This window comes from Protopterus annectens, chromosome 14.part0, assembly GCF_019279795.1.
Source record: "Protopterus annectens isolate FY-2018-M chromosome 14.part0, PAN1.0, whole genome shotgun sequence".
NCBI classification, from domain to species: domain Eukaryota; kingdom Metazoa; phylum Chordata; order Ceratodontiformes; family Protopteridae; genus Protopterus; species Protopterus annectens.
The window spans coordinates 997,382,372-997,403,767 of NC_056748.1; the positions used below are offsets into that span (position 1 = coordinate 997,382,372).

Consider the following 21,396-nt stretch of genomic DNA (forward strand, 5'->3'; position numbering starts at 1 on the left):
TCAGCAGCCTTTCTCAGAGGAGTACCAACCAAGGACATTTTGGAGGCTGCAACTTGGACTTCAGTGCACACTTTCACAAAGCACTATCACTTACCTCTTTACTCTAAATCCAGTGCTCTCCCAGTGTGAAAACATAAACTCAACAGAGATGGCCAGTAGACTTGTGTTTATGGGTAAATTTCAGTAACTGGCTAGTAAGTGCATTGCCTGGATGCTGGGGATAAAGAAATACAGAAGACCTGGAAAAAATCAGCTACAAAAGGTGAGGAAGAAACACTGATTGGTGAAAGTTCTGTAGCTGTTCAGCAAAAAGCAATTACATTTTCAGACATGACTTCTAATAATCTACAGGAAGATATAATACAGCTGCATACAGACCTGGTTAAAATAAACAAAACGCAGATTAAGTATATGGACCCAAACAACAAAAGGCTGGAAAAAATGTAAGAAGCTTTAAACAGATATTCAGATGAGATGATAAAGCTGCAAAAATCCGAGGCTGAAATGAAGAAAAGGCTGACTGAATATGAGACTGCTCAGGAAGAAATTTTCAAAAAATAGTAGAATTAGAGGGCAGAACATGCAGGGAAAACCTGAGATTTTCAGCTATACCTGAGAAGCTGGATGGAACAGATTTGCATTAATTTTATGAAAGCACAGATTAGCAACTGGACTGGTAATACACAGCAGAAGTTGTTAGCTGAAAGGGCACATTGTGTGTATGCTCCAAACCTGGCTATAAGAAAGCAACCTAAACCTTTAATAGTAAAGATGCAATCCTACCAGCAGAAGAAGGAGTTGATTCTAACAATACTGTGGCAGAAGGACAAAGGGGAGACAGCAGAGTGTTTGTGGAGAATGATTACTCATTGTACACCAGACAGAAGAGGAGCAAATTTATTCCACTATTCAGGGAATGTCAGGATGCAGGTGTGAGAGTCAAACTGCTGTGCCCAGCTGTTTTCAAGGTATTCCTCCCCGGAGGTAAAATAATTTTTGTGAAGTACGTGCTAAGGAAGAAATATAAAAGTTTGTCCAACAAAAAAGTGAGCTGTGAAGCGGAAGGAGATTCTGCTGCTTGTTCTGGTAATAAAAACCACAGAAGGACTGTACCTGTGAAACCTTTTCAAATATTTCAATGGAAAATATTGGAGAGAAGGAAGGGGAGCATGAGAGTAGACTAGAAGAATCAGGAGTACGTTGGAAATAAAGCAGAGACAGGATTTCTGAGATGAACAATAATACACTAGTAATGTAATATTGGCTTACAATGCAATAATTATATTTGTGAAATATGATGGAACAAGAAAATCTGGAAATATTGGACTTTTTCAGAATTTGTTGGAATTGTGGGGGACTCGAGCTTATGCCCTACTTCATCTCATTAACGCTCATAAAAGTGCTTTGGGGAGGGAGAAAATTAACCAAGTAAAGATTTTTTTCTTAAACAGTACCAATTTTGTAGCATTTTTTTTTTACATGCTGTAAAGTGTATTTTTTCAGTTAGCTATAAGTGTAATAGGGATTGTAAACAGGTGCTGCTGTTTTTTTTTTCCTTTTCTTTTCCTTGTCCCTTCTTTTACTTCAATTTTAAGAAATGTAGGTACTGTAATAAAAAAAAAGGCTTGGTTAAAAACCACGATAAAATAAATCAATGTGCTTTTTCTCATTCTTGCATGGGGGAATGATTGGATTAAAGACCATAGATTGATTTAGTAACAAGTTTTAAGAGAGCAAGTAAAATAAAAAGAACATTGAATATTATTTTTTCTAGCAAATATGTGTATACTCAATAACAATTCTGCAGCTGGTCTTCATGTTTTCATGAAAACAATCTGATAAAGAGAAACTGGCTGCCAGGTTCTCATGTCTCCAGGGAGACAGTCTGACAAAGAGAAACTGGCTGTAGTCTAGTAGAAAATGATTGGCTGGGGAAAAAAAAGAAAAAAAAATTGTTTAGGAGATGATGTTCTCTGAATTCATTCAGGGGTAAGGATTTTCCCAAGATAGATAATGTTCTCCAAAAGCATTCTGGGGCTTTCCCAAGGCAGTTAATGTTCTCTGAAAACATTGAGGAGTTTTCCAGGCTAGGAGAGCTTTAAATACGAGACAAAACCCATCAGCACTTAGTAGAAGCACAGGCTGCACCATGCGTCTTAGCATGGATAATCTTTATTTTAGGTTAACTGAAGTTTGAATGTGGCTGTCAGTTTGAACTTTTGATCCTGTTAGGAGGGCAAAACTTCAGCATTTGAAAGTGTACAGAGTTGTGTGCGTTAATAGCAAGTTAATAGGTTTTAAATGCTTGTTTTTTGTTTGATGGCTCTCACTAAAACAACTTTTTTTTAAGATGTGACATAGGCTGAAATGGATATGACAAGAAACAACTGTGTAAAAATTCAGCCTGCTAAACAGCATATGCTTATAACACAAAAGCTAGAGCTAGAGATTTAACAAAATGGTGTACGTAACATGTCAGAATAATAACTTTTTAATACCATGATGCTTTCATTAATGTCTTTAAATGTAAATGGCAGCACAGATGAATACAAACGAGTAGTGAACTATATTAAAAAATGTGGAGTACAAATAACTGTTATGTTACGTTAGAAAGAACTGAACATGTGAATTTGACAAAGAAAGGTTTTCGGGAAGGTTATTCAGCAGAATACCTGGGACAAAGAAAAAGAGATGTACTTGTATTAATTGCAAGAGGAGCTCCAGTAGTGATAGAAGAAGATAAAAAAGATAATGGCAGATTTGTAGTGCTAAGGGGTTGCTGGCAAGGGAGGAGGATTACACTGGTTTGTATTTGCATTCTACCTAAAACTGCTGTAATGGAGCCTAAGAAAATTCTGGGAGAAATTATCAGTTTTCAGCAAGGAATATTACTTTTAGGTCAGTACTAGAATTTGATTTGCAGCAGTGAAGATGTGTCTGGGGGCCCAGAAGGGAAAATATAACAACGGAGGGTAGATTTTTGAAGAAATTTATGAAAGTATTTGGCATGGAGTTCAGTAATAGGAGTTTGGAGTGAATTTGACATATCAAGATATAATACCTGGGCTAGGCTAGACAGAATTTACATTTCACAGGAACACGTGCATTTAATTGGTCTTGATACTCACCCAATAACTATTTCAGATCATGCGCAAATAATAGCTAAAATAAAAGCACCAGGTAATGAAATAAAAGTGAGAGAAGTTTAAGGAACGGGTGGTGAACATTATTAAGGAGCTGTTAGAGAAGATAAAAATTTCTTTTGAAAATACAGCTAAGGAGTGTAATAAAATTAAGGTAGAGTTTAAAAATAGGGTTAAGAAGTAATAAGAATTATTTAGGACGGACAAAGTGTTAAAGTATTGCAGAATAGTTGGAATCTCACATAAGAGGAAGAGGATCAACTGCAAAATGCTAGGCAGAAAATAAGGGTTACCTTGATAATGTGCACTAGCTCAGAAAGATTGCTGTTAAGCAGCTGTGTTTTGATAACACCAGAGCACAAAAACTTTTAGCACAACGAGTCAGACAACAGAAAGTAGAAAGGGCTGTCACCAAACCTAGGGAGCCAATTACAAGGAACGTAACAAGAGAACCTGTAGAGGTATTAGAAATATTACGAAAATTCCGTGAGAATCTCTATAAAGCAGAGAAATATGAAAATCAAGAAAAGCTACAAATGGAAATGCTTATGGAAGTATTAAATATGCCAAGGTTAGAGGAATATGAGGGTGAATTACTAGGAGGAGATGAGATAAAAATTGTGATGTATAACCAATTTGCAGGAAAGTCCCCAGGAATAAATGGTATTCCTGTGGAAGTTTGGAAACTAGGAGGACCACAACTGATAAAGATGTGGAAGGTTTTGTGTAACAGTATTTTAACAGGTGGAAGGTTTTGTGTAACAGTATCTTAGGAGGAGAAGTACCACCATCCTGGAAGAAAGCAGTGGTAGCTGTAATACCAAAAGAGGGTAAAGATCCGTCAGATCTTGCTTCATACGGGCCCATTTCAGTCCTAAACCATGATTGTAAAATGAAGTAATGCCAAAACCAATAGATATGGATAAGTCTGGTTTTGTGAAGGGGAGACCAACATTTGATAACACTTAACAGAACACTGATGATCCAGAGGGAAGCAGAGAAAGCATTTGACAGAGTCAGCTGGGAATGGGATTTTATGAGCAGGGCAATGGAAGCATTTGCATTTAATATCCATATACCCAATATTTCCTAGCCTGATGAATTCCACTATATATTGTATAGGTGCTTGACTATGTTTTCTGTAGCACACCTTAATTGTATTCTGTAGTATTTATCTGTACATTGCAATGTATTAATTTGATCCTAATCTTCATTTATTACTGTATCTCAATCTTATTTGTATTTTGAAATATTTATATAAACTGTTTCTACATTGTATTGTATTAACCTGGAGCTTTTCTCCTTGGGTCTTTGCTGAAAATGGGCACTTGCTCAGTCCTACCAACCTGGTCAACAAATGTCAAATAAATAAATAAATGCATTTCATGAAAAAAGTATAAGGTTATATAAGGGATTGGAGGAGAAAATTAAAGTGGGTGCGGTCCTCTCTGATAATTTCTGCTTTGAGACAGTTTCAGATCTTTTCAGGATACAAAATTAATGAAGCTAAAACAAAGGCACTAGCTATAAATTATGTACCTACATATGAACTGATTCAGAAGTACCCATATTTGGGGACATGATAAAATGAAGTATTTAGGAGTATGGATTAAAAATTATTTTAGTGTGGCAGCTAAGAGTATGTGGGAAGAGACTAACAAAAAATAATACAAAAACTGAGAAAATGGAAGCTTTGTTATATGGATATGGATAGTGAGATACAAGCAGTTCAAATGTATTTAGTCCCTTTAGTCTTATACACAGGTCAGGCATATTTTTATCAACCAGAGGAGAAGTGGTGGGTAGCAATTGATAAGGAGCTGAAGGACTTTATCTGGGAGGGGAAGACAGCAAGAGTCAAGTGGGAGAAGCTGATTCTTCCAGTAGAGCAGGGCCGATTGGGATTATCCAGTTTGAATGGGTATTTCAGAGCTACACAGTTAAGACTCCTATACATAGCACAAGCAGAAAACTATAATTCAGAGTGGAAAGGGATGATGGTGAAACGGGGGGGGGGGGGGTTCAAGAAACAAGGAGAGGCTGGGATTTTGGATGCAGGCCTTTAAGGAGAATAACAATAATTGTACAGAATTGTTATATCCTTAAAGTAGCAGAAAGCATTCTAAGAACTAAACCAATAAGGGAATGGAAAAAGGAGATTCTGCTGATAGGGATGACTGCAATTCATGATACAGACAACAAGCAGGAGGGGCTGGAATTTATTGTAGAAAACTGGCAAAGGAACCAAGGGATTGGGACCAAATAACTAGAGGGAAAGGTGATAGAATGGTAAGATGCCAAGAACTTATTTGGACTGCAGGTTGATTGCCTTCCCTATCAAGGATTGATGTCAGAGTATAGGCAAATAGAAAGAAATAGGGAGGTCCTAAACAAACAAAAAAAAAAAAAACACCACTGGTGTACAGTTTTTGATAGTCTGGAACAGAAGTTGCCATTAAAAAAGGAATAATAAGTCGTCCTGTCCGTAAGCTTCATTGTGTTTTCTTCCAGGGTCTTGGCATATGTTTTTTTTATGTATTTATTTGTCTTGTTGACTGGGAAAAGTCCAATTGAGTAAGACCCAGTTTCAGCTGAGGCCAGGGGAGAAAAGCTCCAGATTTAAGTTACACATGATGCACTTTTATAATTGCAGGGTAAGAACATTTATATGTGAGCTTATTTACATGATTTATAAATATTTCGTACATGAACATAGTATTTTAACACACAAAAAGAGAGAAATTCAGATAAATTGACTAATTATTGAATAGCACAATAAAATACAGTAACAGTTGATGTATTTATAGCATGATGGCTGCAGGGACAAGTTCAAACTAGAGTGTTTTTGAGATTAGTAGTAGTTTACAGACAGACAAGTAATAATGTAGCTTAAAAATCGATAACTGGGCATAAAAGGAGAAGTTATGGAAATGAGCAGGAAGATAAATGGACAGAGAAGGAATTATACTTCGTGGTGAGGTGCGAGAGAGAGAGGAGTTGTAAGAATTTAGGAAATTAGTGCAGTATGAAGAGGTGGTCAGCCACAGTGGTGCAGCGGTTAGCGTTGTCTCCTCACAGCAAGAGGTTCTCTGATTCGATTCTCGGCTGGAGCTCCTTCTGTGCGGAGTCTGCCTGTCCTCCCTGCAGTTCAGTGAGTTTTAAAGACATGCAAGTAGGAGTGTGTGTGTGTGTGTGTGTGTGTGTGTGTGTGTGTGTGTGTGTGTGTGTGTGTGTGTGTGTGTGTGTGTGTGTGTCTTCTGTGAAGGTTGGGTGCTGGGCTGGCAACTCAACACTGTTAAAACACCACTGCTAGTTAATCTCCAGACCAGTGATCTGCTATGGTGACCCCTAACTGGGAAAAGCTGAAAGACATTGCATTGCTAGTGCAGTATGAAGAGGTGTGATAAGACGCAAAAGATTGGGAAACCTGATGGCTGCAAGAGTTGGAGAAAAAGTAATCTGAGTAAAGCTAGCCAGCTGATGTACTCCTTGTGATTATATCACTGCATATATTATATCATTGGTCATGTTATTTTACAGCTTCTGGAAAAAGAGTATATGACCATGACAGACAATTTTGCATCTATGTTTATGTAATTACTTGTCTGTGATGGGGTTGGGATAAAATATCATGAGTTTTGAGAAGTGTTTCACGATACATTTTTTGCATATTCCAGTAACAGGTGTGTAAGGCCTATAAGAAAATTTTGTTAACGTTATTTAAGTAGGCATTAAAAGTCTGATATCTGATGTTTAAGTTGTATATTCTTTAATTTTAGGCACCAGAATTATTTGAAAGTAATGCTTACACTGCAACAGTGGATTATTGGAGTTTTGGAACAATGGTATTTGAATGCATAACAGGATTCCGTCCCTTCTTACACAATTTGCAGCCTTTTCAGTGGTAAGAATCTGTTTGCATTTTTTATTTGTTATGTTACTTTTTCATCTACATATGAACTGTGAGATGAGATTCTTTACATGCTGGCCAGTTTGAGCATCTTTTGACATAAAGGGATACAAAAGGTGGTGCAGGCAAGAAGAATTTCATTTTCTGTAGGTTTCTGCCTCAATTAGAAACCTACTGTTGAATAAAGAAGTGAAATTGAATATTACGAAAGTGTCTGTCATGTAATCGCTTTAGTTACTCATGTTACCATCCAGGTATACCCACTGAGACTGCTCTAACCTTCTGGCTTGGGAGTCTAGAATTTCACTCTGATGAATTTTTTTGGGTTCTTCATATCTTCCACCTGATTTCCCTTTTACTTTTGGTGCTAGGCCTTAGTACGCTCTTTCTTTCTCTCTGTATGTGGGGTGACAGCCTCACTTCTGTTGGACTTTCGTTTAAGTTCAGACAGCAGTTGACTGCTGTCTTTTCCAGTTTGTGCACCATTGTTTCCAACTCTGTCAGCACAAGCTCTTTCATTTAGGTTTATTTTAGTGTAATTTCTAAAGGTGCACAGCTGTTTCAGCACCCATTCATGATTTCCACATCTTTTTCTTCAGAGAACCCAAACACACCACATGTTCATTTTATACGTTACATAGAACTTTCAAGGTTTAATGTTTTGTTTCAGAGCTCCAGCTTGCATGGCAATTTCAGTCTTTTGGGTAGAGCAACAGTTTTTGTTCATTTTGACAGCTCTTGAGTGTTGAGGTCAGCATTTTATTTTTATTTTCAGAAATAATGTTATTTATTTTATTTTATTAATTTATTCCCACTAGACTAGTTAGCCTCTTTTTTAGGGGCGATCTGAGGTGATATTTAAACTCCTGGGGGAAATTTGACATGGACATCGGGAGAACTTCCCTTACTCTTTTCGAGAGGTACTGTGGGATCTTTTCCATCTTTCTGAGCCAGTACCCACTCAAGCATCTGGAGCCTCTGTTTAAGGTCTTATCCAAAGGATGGCACATTCAGGAGTGCAGCACCCCCACACCCCCTTATGCTGCACTACAGTGTTAGCAGTCTGTCTGCTTGGTGTAGGAATAGATCCCACAACCTTCTGCACCAAAGCAGTGTGTGCTACCTGCTGAGCCAGTGACACTGCTCATCTCTTCCAACTTTACTATTACTTTTGATTCACTTTTCTTAGCTACCCCTGACAGCTTTTGCAGTTTTACATTGCAGAACTGTAAAACCTTGGGAGACTTCCGATTCACTTTACTGCTGGTTGGCCTTTTGTTTTGCAACCACAGTTCTTGAAAAGGTTGTATACTTTCCCACAAATTTTCGCTTCTTGATAACAGCCCCTGTTGATCCACTGCCTCATTTTTTGTGGTGATAGACCACCTCTTATTTTTGCCAGTCATTGTGTGTCACACACATTTTATTTTTATAAAAGATCGTTAGAGTTATGGCAAAGCATCACTCTACAAAACTTTTTCTGTTGTGTCTTATATAATTCTGATGGGAGAATAGTTTGTGTAGCAAACAAATTCCTTATAAAGATTCTCACAGAGCTTTCTTGTTTTGTCTGATGGAGTTAACACAATGTCGTGTTTTGTAACATCTGTTTATCCTTTACTTCCAAGACTGTAAGAAGCAAGAAGCCTTAGCATATCACTTGAGAGCTAATAGATTAAGCCCTCGTATCCCCAGCTCCCAACACATGGCTTTGATAAGGCAGTGGAGTTATTGGACCATCTGTTGCTTTCTTCCAACCTCTCTGATGCTCCTCCTAAGGATGCTGCTAAGGATAGAGTCTAGTGGTTCCTCAAAGGCTTTGAAGTATGCCTACTTTTGGGAAGAAAAAAAATGACAGTGATATTGGAAGAGTCAGATGGTATTCCTCTTGTGCTGGTGAGAGAAGAGGAACCAGGTTCACGAAAGAAAGTGTCTGATTCAACCAGGAGTATGTCCTTGGACACTCCCAGAAGGAAAATTGAAAAAAAAAAAAAAAAAACTAAACATATTTGTACTCCATCTGAATCTACAAAAACATCCAAGGAGTAATGGTATGGCTGTTCCAAAGGGCTTTCCAAAACCTTTCGGTCTTTAAATTCTGTTTCCCCAGCTTATTCTCATTTAAAAAGGAAAAGGTCTCTTTCTTTCAGACAGTGATTCACTATCAAATTCTGAAGAGATTGGACAGAACTGTGCTTTACAGATATCTTCTCCTGACTCTTTAGAGTCAGAGTCTGAAAAAGATAAATCATCAGACCTGCCTGTGGTGTAAATATCATTTTCAGACATCATAAGTAGGGAAAAGGATCTTTTCCAATGGGAAGAGGAAAGCAGTCGGTGAAATTCGAACAAGATACTGTGAACTTCTTTCTCCAGATAAATACCAAGCCTCTGACCATCCTCACTGCTTGTGGTGCTCTGGAGGATGCTTTCAATGCTGCCTGTTATTCCCCAGGCAGTCAGCCTTCTGCACCCAAAAAACTAATAGGAGTTTTGGGACTGAAGTACCATGTAAAGCCTGTTTCGTAACCCTGTAGCTGATCTGTCTGTAATTTATTTAGCTTAAGGTATTTACTAGTAAACAATTCACTACTGATAGTAATCCTATGCCATTAGATGAAGATAGAAGGGCTAGTGACAGGTATGGGAGACATGACAATAAGTCTTTTATTCTGAGCCTGAAAGTTTTCATTTCTAAAGGTTATATGGATAAATATTTACCAGCAACATTTGCAAAAAAAATTGATGCTGAGTTAGCTTCTTCTGAGGTGGAATCCTCCCTACTCAGCATGATTTCTTTTATCTTTCAGAATAACAAAACATCCCTAAAAGTGTTCATAACTTGCAGCCAGTAGCATAGTTAGGGTGAGGCAAAGGAGGCAACTGCCTCGTGCACAAAGTGTTAGAGAATGCAGTCAGCTATCCTTCACCGTTACCAAATGTTCCATCATCCCAATTCCCTATTGCTCTTTGGTGCAGTACTGGCTTTTAAAAGCTGGTATTGCATTTGTAGTCAAGCCTGAGTGTTGTAGTGCTCCATGTGTTGTCTAAACTGTATCAGCTGCTTGTGTACTGTCTGCAGGAAGCCAGCCAGTTGCCATCCTGCGGTCTTGCAGGAGTCCTTTTTTGCACTAGTTTATGGTAATGGCAAAGAGCACTGGTTGAGCCAGCATAAAGCTGATGCAGTGTCTCGAGGAGCAGCTACAAGGACAGAAATGCTCAGGTATGCATGACTTGATTCTCAAAGCTTTTCAGATGTTAACATACCTCTCAAGTGTACCTCATTGCGAGGAACGTACCTCATTTGGGGTCTTAAAAAGTTCTTGTTCCTTGAAGTTCCACATTGAAATACTCTGTCACACATTCAGTGTTAGGAATTTTTTTAAGTGAAATCCATTGTAAATAGAAATAAATTAAGCATATTAATTCATTAAAAGATCTTCTTTATAAGTAAAACCAGCATATTTTAATCATCCTATGACCTTCCTAGTTGAAGTTGGTAGTAAGCCATTAGTATGTGTTCCACATTTTGCCCATTTGTTACACATTTTGAGGGCTAGTGTTCTCATTTTGGGCATGGAAGGTTGAGAGCTATGGATGTTAAGGCAGAAATACTTAATGCTTCCTTAGACGGAGGAGTTATATTTTGAATAGCTTCAGATTAGGTTTTGAAAAAAAAAATGAAAGTTGGAAACTTATCCAAGGAGTCAAAAAATTTCCGTCCGGATTCCAGAGTACAACAGGAACTAGCCTTCCTGTCCTGGATCCTTTTGTAGGGAGTCCTTTAAACAATCCCAGCAGAAATCCCAGCAGAAATCCCTGAAACAGTACAGGCAACAGCCTCAATAGAATTCAAATAAAAAAGGGAGGTACATATTGACCGTCTTTGTGTTCCTATTACCTTCTGCCTTCAGTGGACCTCTCAACCTGTTAATGCAAAAAATCTGGACAAAGCTTGACAAAATGGGGGTACAAATAGGGACATATGTTAAATATTGCTCTTATAAACTTTGAAAGTTACTAGAGTAACAGGATTTGTTTTAATATACATTTTCTGAAGGATTTGAAGTCTGAAACTCAAATGTATATCATTATTTAGTGATTTCAATCCTGACATCATTCCAGTGATTTGCCAGGAAAAAAAGTGGAACAGGCCAAAAATATGAGCCAAAAATCTGGACATTCTGCGAAAATCTGTACAGTTGAGAGGCCCTTCACCATTCATCCACCCCCAACCTGCAGAATCTTCATTTTACTACTTTGATGGTAGAATTTTGATCTGTCTGAGATACCTTTTTTCTGAGGACTTGCAGCAAGTATTAAAGGAAGCTTGAAAACCTGCCACTAGAATATCCTATTTAGCCCAAACGGAAGAGATTTTCTGGTTGCTGCCATAAAAAGGAACCAGGAACCATCCAAGGCAGAAGCTCCTCTGGTTCTTCATTATGTGAATTGCTTAAATCAGGCCGATGTTCTTTGTGTTTCACTGTTGCAGTCATAACTGTAGGGTGCTCCTGCCGGCAGGCAGCCCGAGGTCGGCCAGAATCCCAAAGTCTGGGTCCTTCCTACTCATCCATTAAAATTCATCTTTCAGCTATTTCTGCCTGTCTGCCCTTAAGATCTCTCCTTTTTTCCATTACTCCAGGTGAAACAGTTCTTCAAAGGGGTATTGCATATCAGTTGTAAACATGTGGCTCTTCCTTGGGACCTCAGCTATGCCTTAGAAAAGCTGACCTTACTTCCATTTGAACCAGCTCATCAATCTGATTTAAAGCTTTTGATGTGAAATGTTTTGTGAACTTGTGAATAGAAGACCAGGTAGGTAGAATAGTCCTAAAGACCACACCGTTCCAAAAAGCTCTAAAAGTAGTGAGAGCTTTAGTTATATAGCTTATTGAGGGGAGGTGCTTAGCATGCCAGGAGTTAACTTTGAAACTGTTTTGACTCTTTTGTTTTTTTCTTTCCATCAAAAAAGATGAAGAGCTGATCCGAAGCTCTGAAGTCTTGTTCTGCCAATGTAGTATCTGTGGACATTCAGAGCATGTAATATTCTTTCTCCCTTGTTTTTAGGTTCACAAAAGTACACATGGACTTGCATGCATTGATTCACAGTAAACTCTGGTGTCACTGTAGGTATAAAGGAATGATTAGTTCTTAAAGTTACTCCGTCATTATGAAAAGTAAGTAAGGGTTGTCCCTGCTGCTGCTGCACACTGAGGCCTAAGGATTCTGCTTCTTCTGATAAAAAGCTGGACTCTGGTGATGACTCCTTAGCATATTCCTCACAAGTACACTCTCTGTTGGTCTTAGGATCTGATGAAGAGGATTCCTTGTCCCCTGATTCTCCTTTTGAGGAATTATCCTTTGGGGATACTGTTGTCTGTATGATGGAACACTTTAATTGGAATTGTTCACAAGTATTAGAGGTTCAAAAAATGTATTATGAACTTTTACAAATGGACTCACCCAGATCTTCTACAGCCCCTCCAGTCTTAGCTGCCCTGTTGGGCACATTTACAGTAGCTTCTCAGTCTCCTGAGTTTCAACCTCAGGCCTGTAAGAAACCAGACAAAATTTTGTAAGGTTCCTGAAGATCATAAATACTTGTGTAAAAATCTATCATCTGATCCTGCTCCTGTCTTGATGTCCACAGACAAGCCAGCCAAACTGCTTTCTTCATCCCAAGCTTATGCCTTCTGACATGTTGAGCCATGCTATGGAAAGGTATGGGAAAAGTGTATAATTCTGCTACTTTGGCTTTTACAGCCATTAATTATCAGACCCACATGATTAGATATCCTGACTCTTCTTTCCCATCTAGGTTGGGTTTTGAATGACATACATTATTCAGACAGCAAGACGACTGCTCTTTCTGCCGAGTTCTGCCTGTACAGTGGATACCATTCCAAAAACTGCAGCTATGATGCAACTGATGTCTCCTGTAGGCCAGCTGTATCAAGCTGTGTCATGAGGAGATACTCTTGATTGCACCTGCAGACTTTGCCTGAAGATATTAAAGCTAAACTTTTAGATTCCCACTTAAGTAATCAGAGTTTTTTTGACAATGCTGCTGCAGAATTGTTTAAAACTCTGCAGGATTAGGGTAAGGTTATGCACGACTTTAAACAAAATGTTTCTGTCTCCTATACTGAAGTTCCAGAGAAATTATTGTTTGAAATCTTTGTTCATAGGCTGTCTAGATAGGTTGCTAGGGAAATGAGGGTTTCTGAGAGGCTTTTCCCAGATAAAGCCACTCAATTCTAGAGGCCAAAAGCCTTCTTTTCTTGATAAATCTGCCTCTATATCATATTGTCCCCTCACCCTCGGTCAGATTCCTCTGTCCCTCAAGATAACCCTTTCCTTCCCTCTTTGGCAGCTTATAATCTCAAATGCCTGGGTTTTCTCCATCATCCAATGTGATTATTTTATTGTATGGAAGTCCCCTCCTTCCTTTTCTGGTCTCTCTCAGCCTTCTCCTTCCCTGCTTGCCAGATTCCACTTTCTCGTTTGGTCTTGCAAGGTCTGGTGGAACAGGGAAACATACAAACCTGTTCCTCTGTCTCAACAGAGAACAGGTTTATATTCCAGAATATTTCTGGTTCCCAGGAAGGAGGGCACAATGAACAGGTCTGGGATAGGCCTCCATCTCAGCACTTTTTCTCAAGGTTCCTTCCTTCAGGATGCTGTTTTCTCGACATTTTTTCCCTTTTCTTGCTTCCCAGGCTTTTCTATTTTCCCTGGATTTGATGGTTGCTTATCTCTGTACGTTCATAGTAGATTACTAGGCTAATGCCTTAAGATCCCTTAGAAGCTTAGTCAATATAACCTAAGGGCAAGAAGATGGCATGAATTTGTGACTATGCATTGAGTATCTTACAGTATGCCCCTGTCCATAAGGGACATAGGCACTACCCCAAGTGTGAATCTGTGAGTCCCCATCCATTGCTCCAAACTGCGTATGAAGAGGGCCATGGAAGGTCTCTGCTTAATGTAAATAAGACGTCTGTTCCAAAGAAGGGACAATCTCTGAGACGCACATTTGTCTCTTTGGCATGTTTTTGTCTGAGTTGTTGATCTTTAGACTGGGTGACTCTCCTGATGTATGACTCATGGATGTGTAGCAGCTCCATTGGGGTTGGATTTATTAATGTCTTGTAGTTCAGGCATAGGTTACCCCTTAATAGTTGGTAGGAAACCGAGTAAAGGGATAGGACTTTTAGCCTGTCTGCATAGGATGTTGTGTACACCCTGTATTTCCTTTGTGAGGAACCTGTGAAGTTGCTTCAGCTGCTTTAAGTGCCTACTCAAGTACATGCCAAATGGAGCATTGTATGCAGTCATTGGTCTAATGAGTGCTGAGTACAAGTGGGACTATAATTTCCTTGGATCTGGAATCCATACCTTCACTTATAAGTTGTGCCACATAGAAGCTTCCTCACCACAGTGGACACATGACAGTCAAAGTTCAGGCTGCAGTCCGTTTGTACACTTAAATGTTTTGCCTCCAAGTCTACTCTTAGAGGTATGTTACTGATGTTGTAATTTGCAGGGATGTTTGACTTGCCAGTGGGTATGATGATGCATTGTTTTGCATTTAGTTTTAGGCTATGGTTCTGGCACCATTCATTTGTCTGATCTAGACCCTCCTGAAGGATATCTACATCATTTGGGGATTCACTGATTGCCCCCAGCTTGCAGTCATTGGCCAACTTTGTCATCCAGAGACCATCCACATTAGCCTTGACTTTAGAGAAGTATATTCTGAACAAGTCATCCCAGCACTGAGCTCTGTGGCACACCACCAGTAACTGGCCTCTTGCTGGATCTGGATTTGCCCACTTTAACTACGTGTCCTGTCCGTGAGCCAATTGGCTATCCATCTGGTGACGTAGAGCTTTATGCCCAATTTTGTGAGTTTATTTGTAATACTTGAGTGGGAAATTGTCAAATGCCTTGGCCAGGTCGAGGTCGGCGGTATGTACGGTTTTACCCTCATCTCTGGCCATAGTGAATTTTTTAAAGAAATCCACCAGATTTAGTAGGCGTGGTCTGCCCTTGACAAAGCCAAACTGGGTCAAGTGCAGTGTTTGGATGTTTCCTATGTCATTATTTGTCTGGTCCATGATTAATCTTTCCATTGCCTTACATACGAGACTAGTCAAAGTTATGGGTCTGTAATTTCTCAAGTCAGTAAATGGTCCCTCTTTATGCAGAGGGATGATTGTTGCTGTCCTCCACTCTACAGGGACAAAGCCAGTCTGGAGGCTGTGGTTAAATAAAGATCCTAATGGGCCTGATAAATCCTAATTTAAGCTGTTTATGAAGCAGACAAGTCCTGATAAAAGCTGTTTAAGAGGTAACTTGGTATATTGTCAGGCTCCATTGAAGCAGTGTTTTTAGCTCTAGAGAGTGTAGTGGCTCCCTGTTCTTTGGTAATAATTGGCAGCAGAGTGGTGGAAGGTTATTTCTTGGGGGAGAACTGAGGGTGATGGGGGAGGTGAAATTTGAGCTGAATTTGTCATAGAGCAGATTTGCTATTTCTTCCAGCTGAGTACAGGTGATGCCATTTACAACTAATTCCTTACATTGTTGGGTGTTGCCCTAAAGACTGGGGACATAACTGAAAAATTCCTTATGGTTATCCTTGGCTTTGGAGGCTATTTTTACCTCACTCTGCTTTCAAAAACTTGACTAGATCCCTGATGCCCTTGCTTAGACTAATGCGGGACTTTTTGCTCTGTTGTGCACATTCCCTCTTACTTCTTGACAGGATTTTCTTTCTTTTGTTGTACAACCTATTAATACCAGGGGTCCACCAAGGTGACTTGTTTTTGAGGTTTGACTTGGGTTTATTTCAGTCTGGTACTGTCATTTTTATGCAGTTGTTTATATGGGCACACAGGGCTTTTGTGTAAATTTCTACATAGGTTTCTATGTTTTTTGGATTTGGGGAAGCTTGGAAACTATCTATGCCATCCCTTGATAGGGGCTTGTTTACCTTAGAGAACTTCTTACATTTTGTGGGGTTAGATTGGGTGGGCACTTGTTTTACCTTTGTTTTGAGAGAGACTGCTTTGTGACCTGATTTTACCAGTGAGGACATCACAGTGATGGGGGGGGGGGGGGGGGGTGCAGCACTCTCCCATATTTGTGAGTACGAAATCCAATGTTTGTTCCTCTAGTGGGAGTGCAGAGTAACTGCTCCAGGGCATTTTAATTTACAAATTCTTAAAATCTTTGGGCCTCCATGTTAGTGGTTGTGTATGCCTCCCAATTAAGGGATGGGTAGTTAAAATCAGCCATGAGTATGGTAGTTTGCTAGAATATGAGTGATTCTGGTAACCTTAGATATGATGCATGGGTCTCCTGGTCCATGATGGGGGACCTGTAGCTAGAATTAATATGGTAATGGATTTTTCCCATGGTTAAATGGACATGGAGTAACTTAAGCATGTCATTGTTTGACCAGCCTTGAGATGTGCTCATCCTTCATGTAGATAGAGACACCACCACCTTTTGTTCTTTCATGTTCTGTGGGTGGCCAGAATGTGTGAAAGGCATTATGGCTATGCACCGCTGGAGTGCATTCTGTGGCTTAGAACCACATTTCAGTAATGGACGTCAGCATATTCCAGGGTGAAGAGAGCTTCCAGGAAGTACAGTTTCTTGTTGACTCTTAGCATTGAGCACTAGCACCTTTAAGTTGTCCTGAGTAGCTTTTATTATGTTGGAAGGTTTGTCTGTTTGGTAGTGCTTAAAAAAGGCACTGTAGGGGGTGGATAATGTTTTGGCCAATATCTGAAAGCTTAGATATGACAGGAGAAGACCATCCCTGGCAAAGCAGCATGGTCTGTCAACCATGTCCTCTGAAGCTGACAGTTATTGGACCCCTTTGGAATGACACCAGTAGCTAAGCCAGTTGTTTAAAGTCTGTCATTTTTGGCTGATACTGAGGCATCATCCTTGGAGATGGTAGAATGCTGATCAATGCTAGGCTCATACCTGTCTGTGACATTGTGAGAGCTCAATCATGTCCATCTTCAAATAGACCAAGGAGGTATATCTCAGGTCATTCACACTCACATGGACTATGATTAGGCATATTGGTACTTAGGGGTAATTGACCTGACTGTTCTGGTGATATGGCAAATCCTGGCCCCTAACAGGCAACCGGCTATAACCTTTCCTTTATCCAGCCTGGTAAGAGGGACATTAGTGTTTCTCACAATGTTCCAGTTCACCCTGTCTTCAGGAAATCTTTATTTCTCTGTTTCTTCCTGTCATTGTCAGTTCTCTATTTTGCCTTTTAATCTTTCTACAGCTCCAAGGGTATTTGCCAAATGTCTGGCCCAGTGGTAGCTTTCTGCAGACTTCAGGGAGTCCACATATTCCCTTATCTGGATGACCTTTAGATTCAAGCCTCCTGTCAGCAGCTTCTGCTTCAGAATCTACACTTCAGTACACTCCTGCGCAGTGTGGGATTCACTCTCGATCTCAAAAAGTCACTGCTGACTCTGTCTCAGAACCAAGTGTTTTTGGGTTGCAAGATTACAGTGCTGGCTTCTCTTCCACCTCCTAAGGCCCTCACCTTAAGTGCTTATGTCCATTCTCTTCCAGCTCTTCCTGCAATGGAATTTCCCCTTGGTCATGGCATCTACCATGGTTTCTTTTGCCAAACTCCACATGAGAAAATTCCAGTGGTATTGCAAGACTGTTTGGCTTCAACAGTGCCACTGCCTGGTGTTTCCAGTCCCACTTTTACCCTGTGAAATTCTAACTCCACTTGTGGGTTCGGCAGATCTTCCTAAATCCAAGTCTGCCGTTTCAGATTCCGCTTTCTACTCAAGAGCTATACATGGATGCTTCTGATAAAAGCTGATGGTACATCAACAAGCAGGCCTGCACAAAACCTTGCTTTCTATGCAGACTGCTGTTCATGCTTGGGATTTTGCAGTATGCCATCACTTGGTTCTTCAGGTAGTTAACATCCCTTCACAGTATAATCTAGTGGCAGGTTCAGAACACATCCCCACAAATGGATGCTTCACAGGGGTGTATTACTGGATGTCGTACATCAGTGAGGTCCTCCTCAAGTCGATATTTTTGCTTCCCCTCTGAACAGAAAACTTCCTCATTTCTGTTCCTGAATTCGAAGCCCACCGGTTTGGCAAATGGGCACCATGTCTTTTTCTTGGAAGGCGTATTTCTGAATGTCTGTCCTCCTCTTCCTCAATTTCCCAGAGTCTTGTACAATACCATGTGCAAAGTCTTGCTGGTGACATCCTTTTAGACCAGATGTCGCTAGTTCTTCTCTTTCACTTGGCCGGGGGGAGGCATCACGTTACCGCACAGGATGGATCTTATACAAGGTATGGGGCCTCTTATTCATTTTCACTTGTCCAGACGTTAAATGACACTTTGAGTGTAAGGGTTTTTGATTCCTTTTAAACCCAATTTTCCAAGGACATACTTTGGGTTTTGTAGGCGGCCAGAAAACCCACTACTAGAAAATCCTATGTAGTTAAATGGGTTTACTATCATTTTGTCAAGTTCACTGTAGGTGAATTAACGTTTCTGTGAAATGTAAAAATGAAAATGCACTACAGCGAACGACAAAAATCTCAAACTCTGAAGTGGTGAATGTTCAAATTCAACATAATTCGAAAATTCACCACACTTTGGCGAACAGCATTACTGTTCGTTGCATAGTAAAGAATGTGTTTGCAGGGGGACAAGCCCTCCTGCACCCCTTGCTACTTACATATACAAACTTTAGCATTGCACTGTAGTGAGGGAAAAAGGGTACATTTCTCAACTCCAACTATAATGCGATCTGCATCAAAATGTACATTTTGGCATCGTTTTCCGATTCTACCAAATCAGTAGTTTTGCACTAATGTAAATCGCATTAAGTGCGATCAGAAAAAAATGATAGCAAACCGGTTAAATGGAAGATGTTTTCTGTTTGGTATCTCAAGCATGACCTGGACCCTTTTTCTGTGACAATCCCCGTGGTCATTTCCTATTTGTACGAGTTGCTCTGTACTGGTTTGGCATATTCTTCTGTTAAAGATCATTTGTCAGTCATTTCTGCTTGATGATCTCTGAGTTCACATTTTGCTTCTAGTTTTGAAGTCAGAGCAATTCCTAAAAGGCATCCTTCATATTAGACCTCCAAGAAAGTCTGTTCCTCCTCCTTGGGACCTTGTTTATTCTTGAAAACTGACTCCACCCTCTTTTGAGCCTGACTTTTACTCTCTGCAACATTGTACTTGGAAAACTGTATTGTTGGTGGCTCTTGCTTTTGCCAAGGAAGTTTCCGAACTCCAAGCCCTCCTGGCAGTTTTTTTCCCCCCACAAGGTACAGGGAGTCTCTTCTTATCAATCCTTATTTTATGCCGAAAGTGTTTAATGATTTGTCTTTGAATCAGACTATTCATCTTCTCCCCCTTTTTCCTTCTACACAGTCTGTTAGTGAGAAGGTACTACAAACTTTGAATTTACATAGACAGCTTAGATATTACTTGGATAAGGCAAAATGCATCAGAAAATCTAAGCAACTTTATTTCCTTTCACAGCAGGAAATTGGGTTTGGAAATGTCTAGGCAAACCATCTCCTCCTGGTTCTCTAATCCCATTTCTTTTTGTTATTCTTTTCATGGCAAGCAGCTTTCCTCTTTGATTCATGCTCATTCCACTAGGGGCAGTACCCTCTTCTGATGCTTTTTTCAAAGGTTAGGATACTAGATCCATCTTGGAAGCTGCTACTTGGTCTTCTCCCCACACTTTAATAAGCATTATAAGTTGGATGTCTTTTCCAGAGCCATGAGAGGATTTGCCAGGGCTATCCTTCATGGGTTGTTGGAGGGCTGTTCTCTGCCTTCCTCTTTTCCAGCTGCTTTGCTGTAGCTGTTGCGGTGTCTCATAGGTTCATAGTCTTTTACTAGGCTAACAACTAAAAGGGCCCTTTTAAGCTTAGCCATGCATCCCAAATCTCTGAGAAGTTGTGGTACCCTTGATAAGTGTAAGTGGGGGCTTAGGAGATGAACCATTTATAAGCAGGAGCCTGAGAGATGAGCTATTTACAGGGTTGCCTGTGTCCATTAGAGACATAAGTGCCAAACCAGGGATGAATTTCCCTATATAAAGAATACAATGGTGTTAAGGAAGGACATAATGCAGTTGTGTAAGATCTTTCTGTAATAGTAAATGTCCTATTTCTCACTGTTTCAGTATTCGGTCCCTCCCTCCTACCCTCTTTTCTTTTTCTGTTTTCCTTCTGGTGGCCAAGTGGTTTTCTTTTACAAACTGTTCTCCCTCTGTTTCCCTCCCTGGATAGGCATGTTGTTGTTACTATGGGGTTGCTTTGGTTCTCCTGGGGCACTTCACTTCTGATGATTAGGTGTCCGTACATCACATTATGTACGTTATGCCTTGCTTGTAGGACATTGTCTGATGTGCAAAGCTTGTAAAGTGTAAACGCTTTAGTGTACTGGCTGGATGTTAGGCTATCCCATGTATAAAGAATACTGAAACAGTGAGAAGTAGGACATCTACTATTATTATATATTATTATTATAAGATCTTACACAACTGTACTTTTTCATGGAAATAAACACTGATAAAGCTTCAACTCAAATAAAAATGATTTAATTATTGATAGATTGGTTGGCATTTATTTACCATGCAAGTCTAACTGAGCAGTGCCCTTTTTCAGTAGATGCCTGGGGAGAAAATCTCCATTAAGAAAACATTGTGGAAATCATTTGCATTGTTACATCATTTATAGTGAATTTCATTCATGAGTAGCAGTACCATTATTTAATCCTTCTTGACGGTGTTTACATCATTTACAAATCATTTCAATTAAAAATAACAGTTGCATGGGTTGTATATGAATACATTTTTTAAATACAGAGAGAGGTATGCAGTGCCGTATCATTGGTATGCTTAGATTGACAGGTTTTATGTAGTAATTTTGTTAATATGAAAACTTGGTAAAAGTCTTAGACATAGGAAGCCAAGATAAAGAGTTGGAACAGACCAGAGAAGGAAGGAGGGGAAGAGGCATGAGGAAGATAAAGGAGATGAGGTGACAGAGTAGAATATACAGTGGATATAAAAAGTTTGCACACCCCCTGTTAAAATGTCAGGTTTTTGTGGTATAACAAAATGAGACACAATAAATCATTTCAAAACCTTTCCCACCTTTATTGTGACCTATAACCTGTACAATTCAGTTGAAAAACAAACAAATCTGTTATGGGAAAAAATATAAACAATAAAAAAATGTACAATAAGCTGGTTTGCACCCTTTGATTTAATGACAGCATTCAGTCTTCT

General features: G+C 39.6%; 1 protein-coding gene across 3 annotated transcripts in view; it reads left to right on the forward strand.

Annotated features, from left to right (window-relative positions):
* Positions 1-21,396, forward strand: part of CHUK (component of inhibitor of nuclear factor kappa B kinase complex) — a 1,226,492-nt gene that overhangs the window by 380,700 nt on the left and 824,396 nt on the right. For all 3 annotated transcript variants that reach the window (XM_044056797.1, XM_044056796.1, XM_044056798.1), the window contains exon 8: positions 6,923-7,047. In XM_044056797.1, coding sequence (XP_043912732.1) covers positions 6,923-7,047 — 125 coding nt within the window. The remainder of the gene's footprint in view (positions 1-6,922; positions 7,048-21,396) is intronic.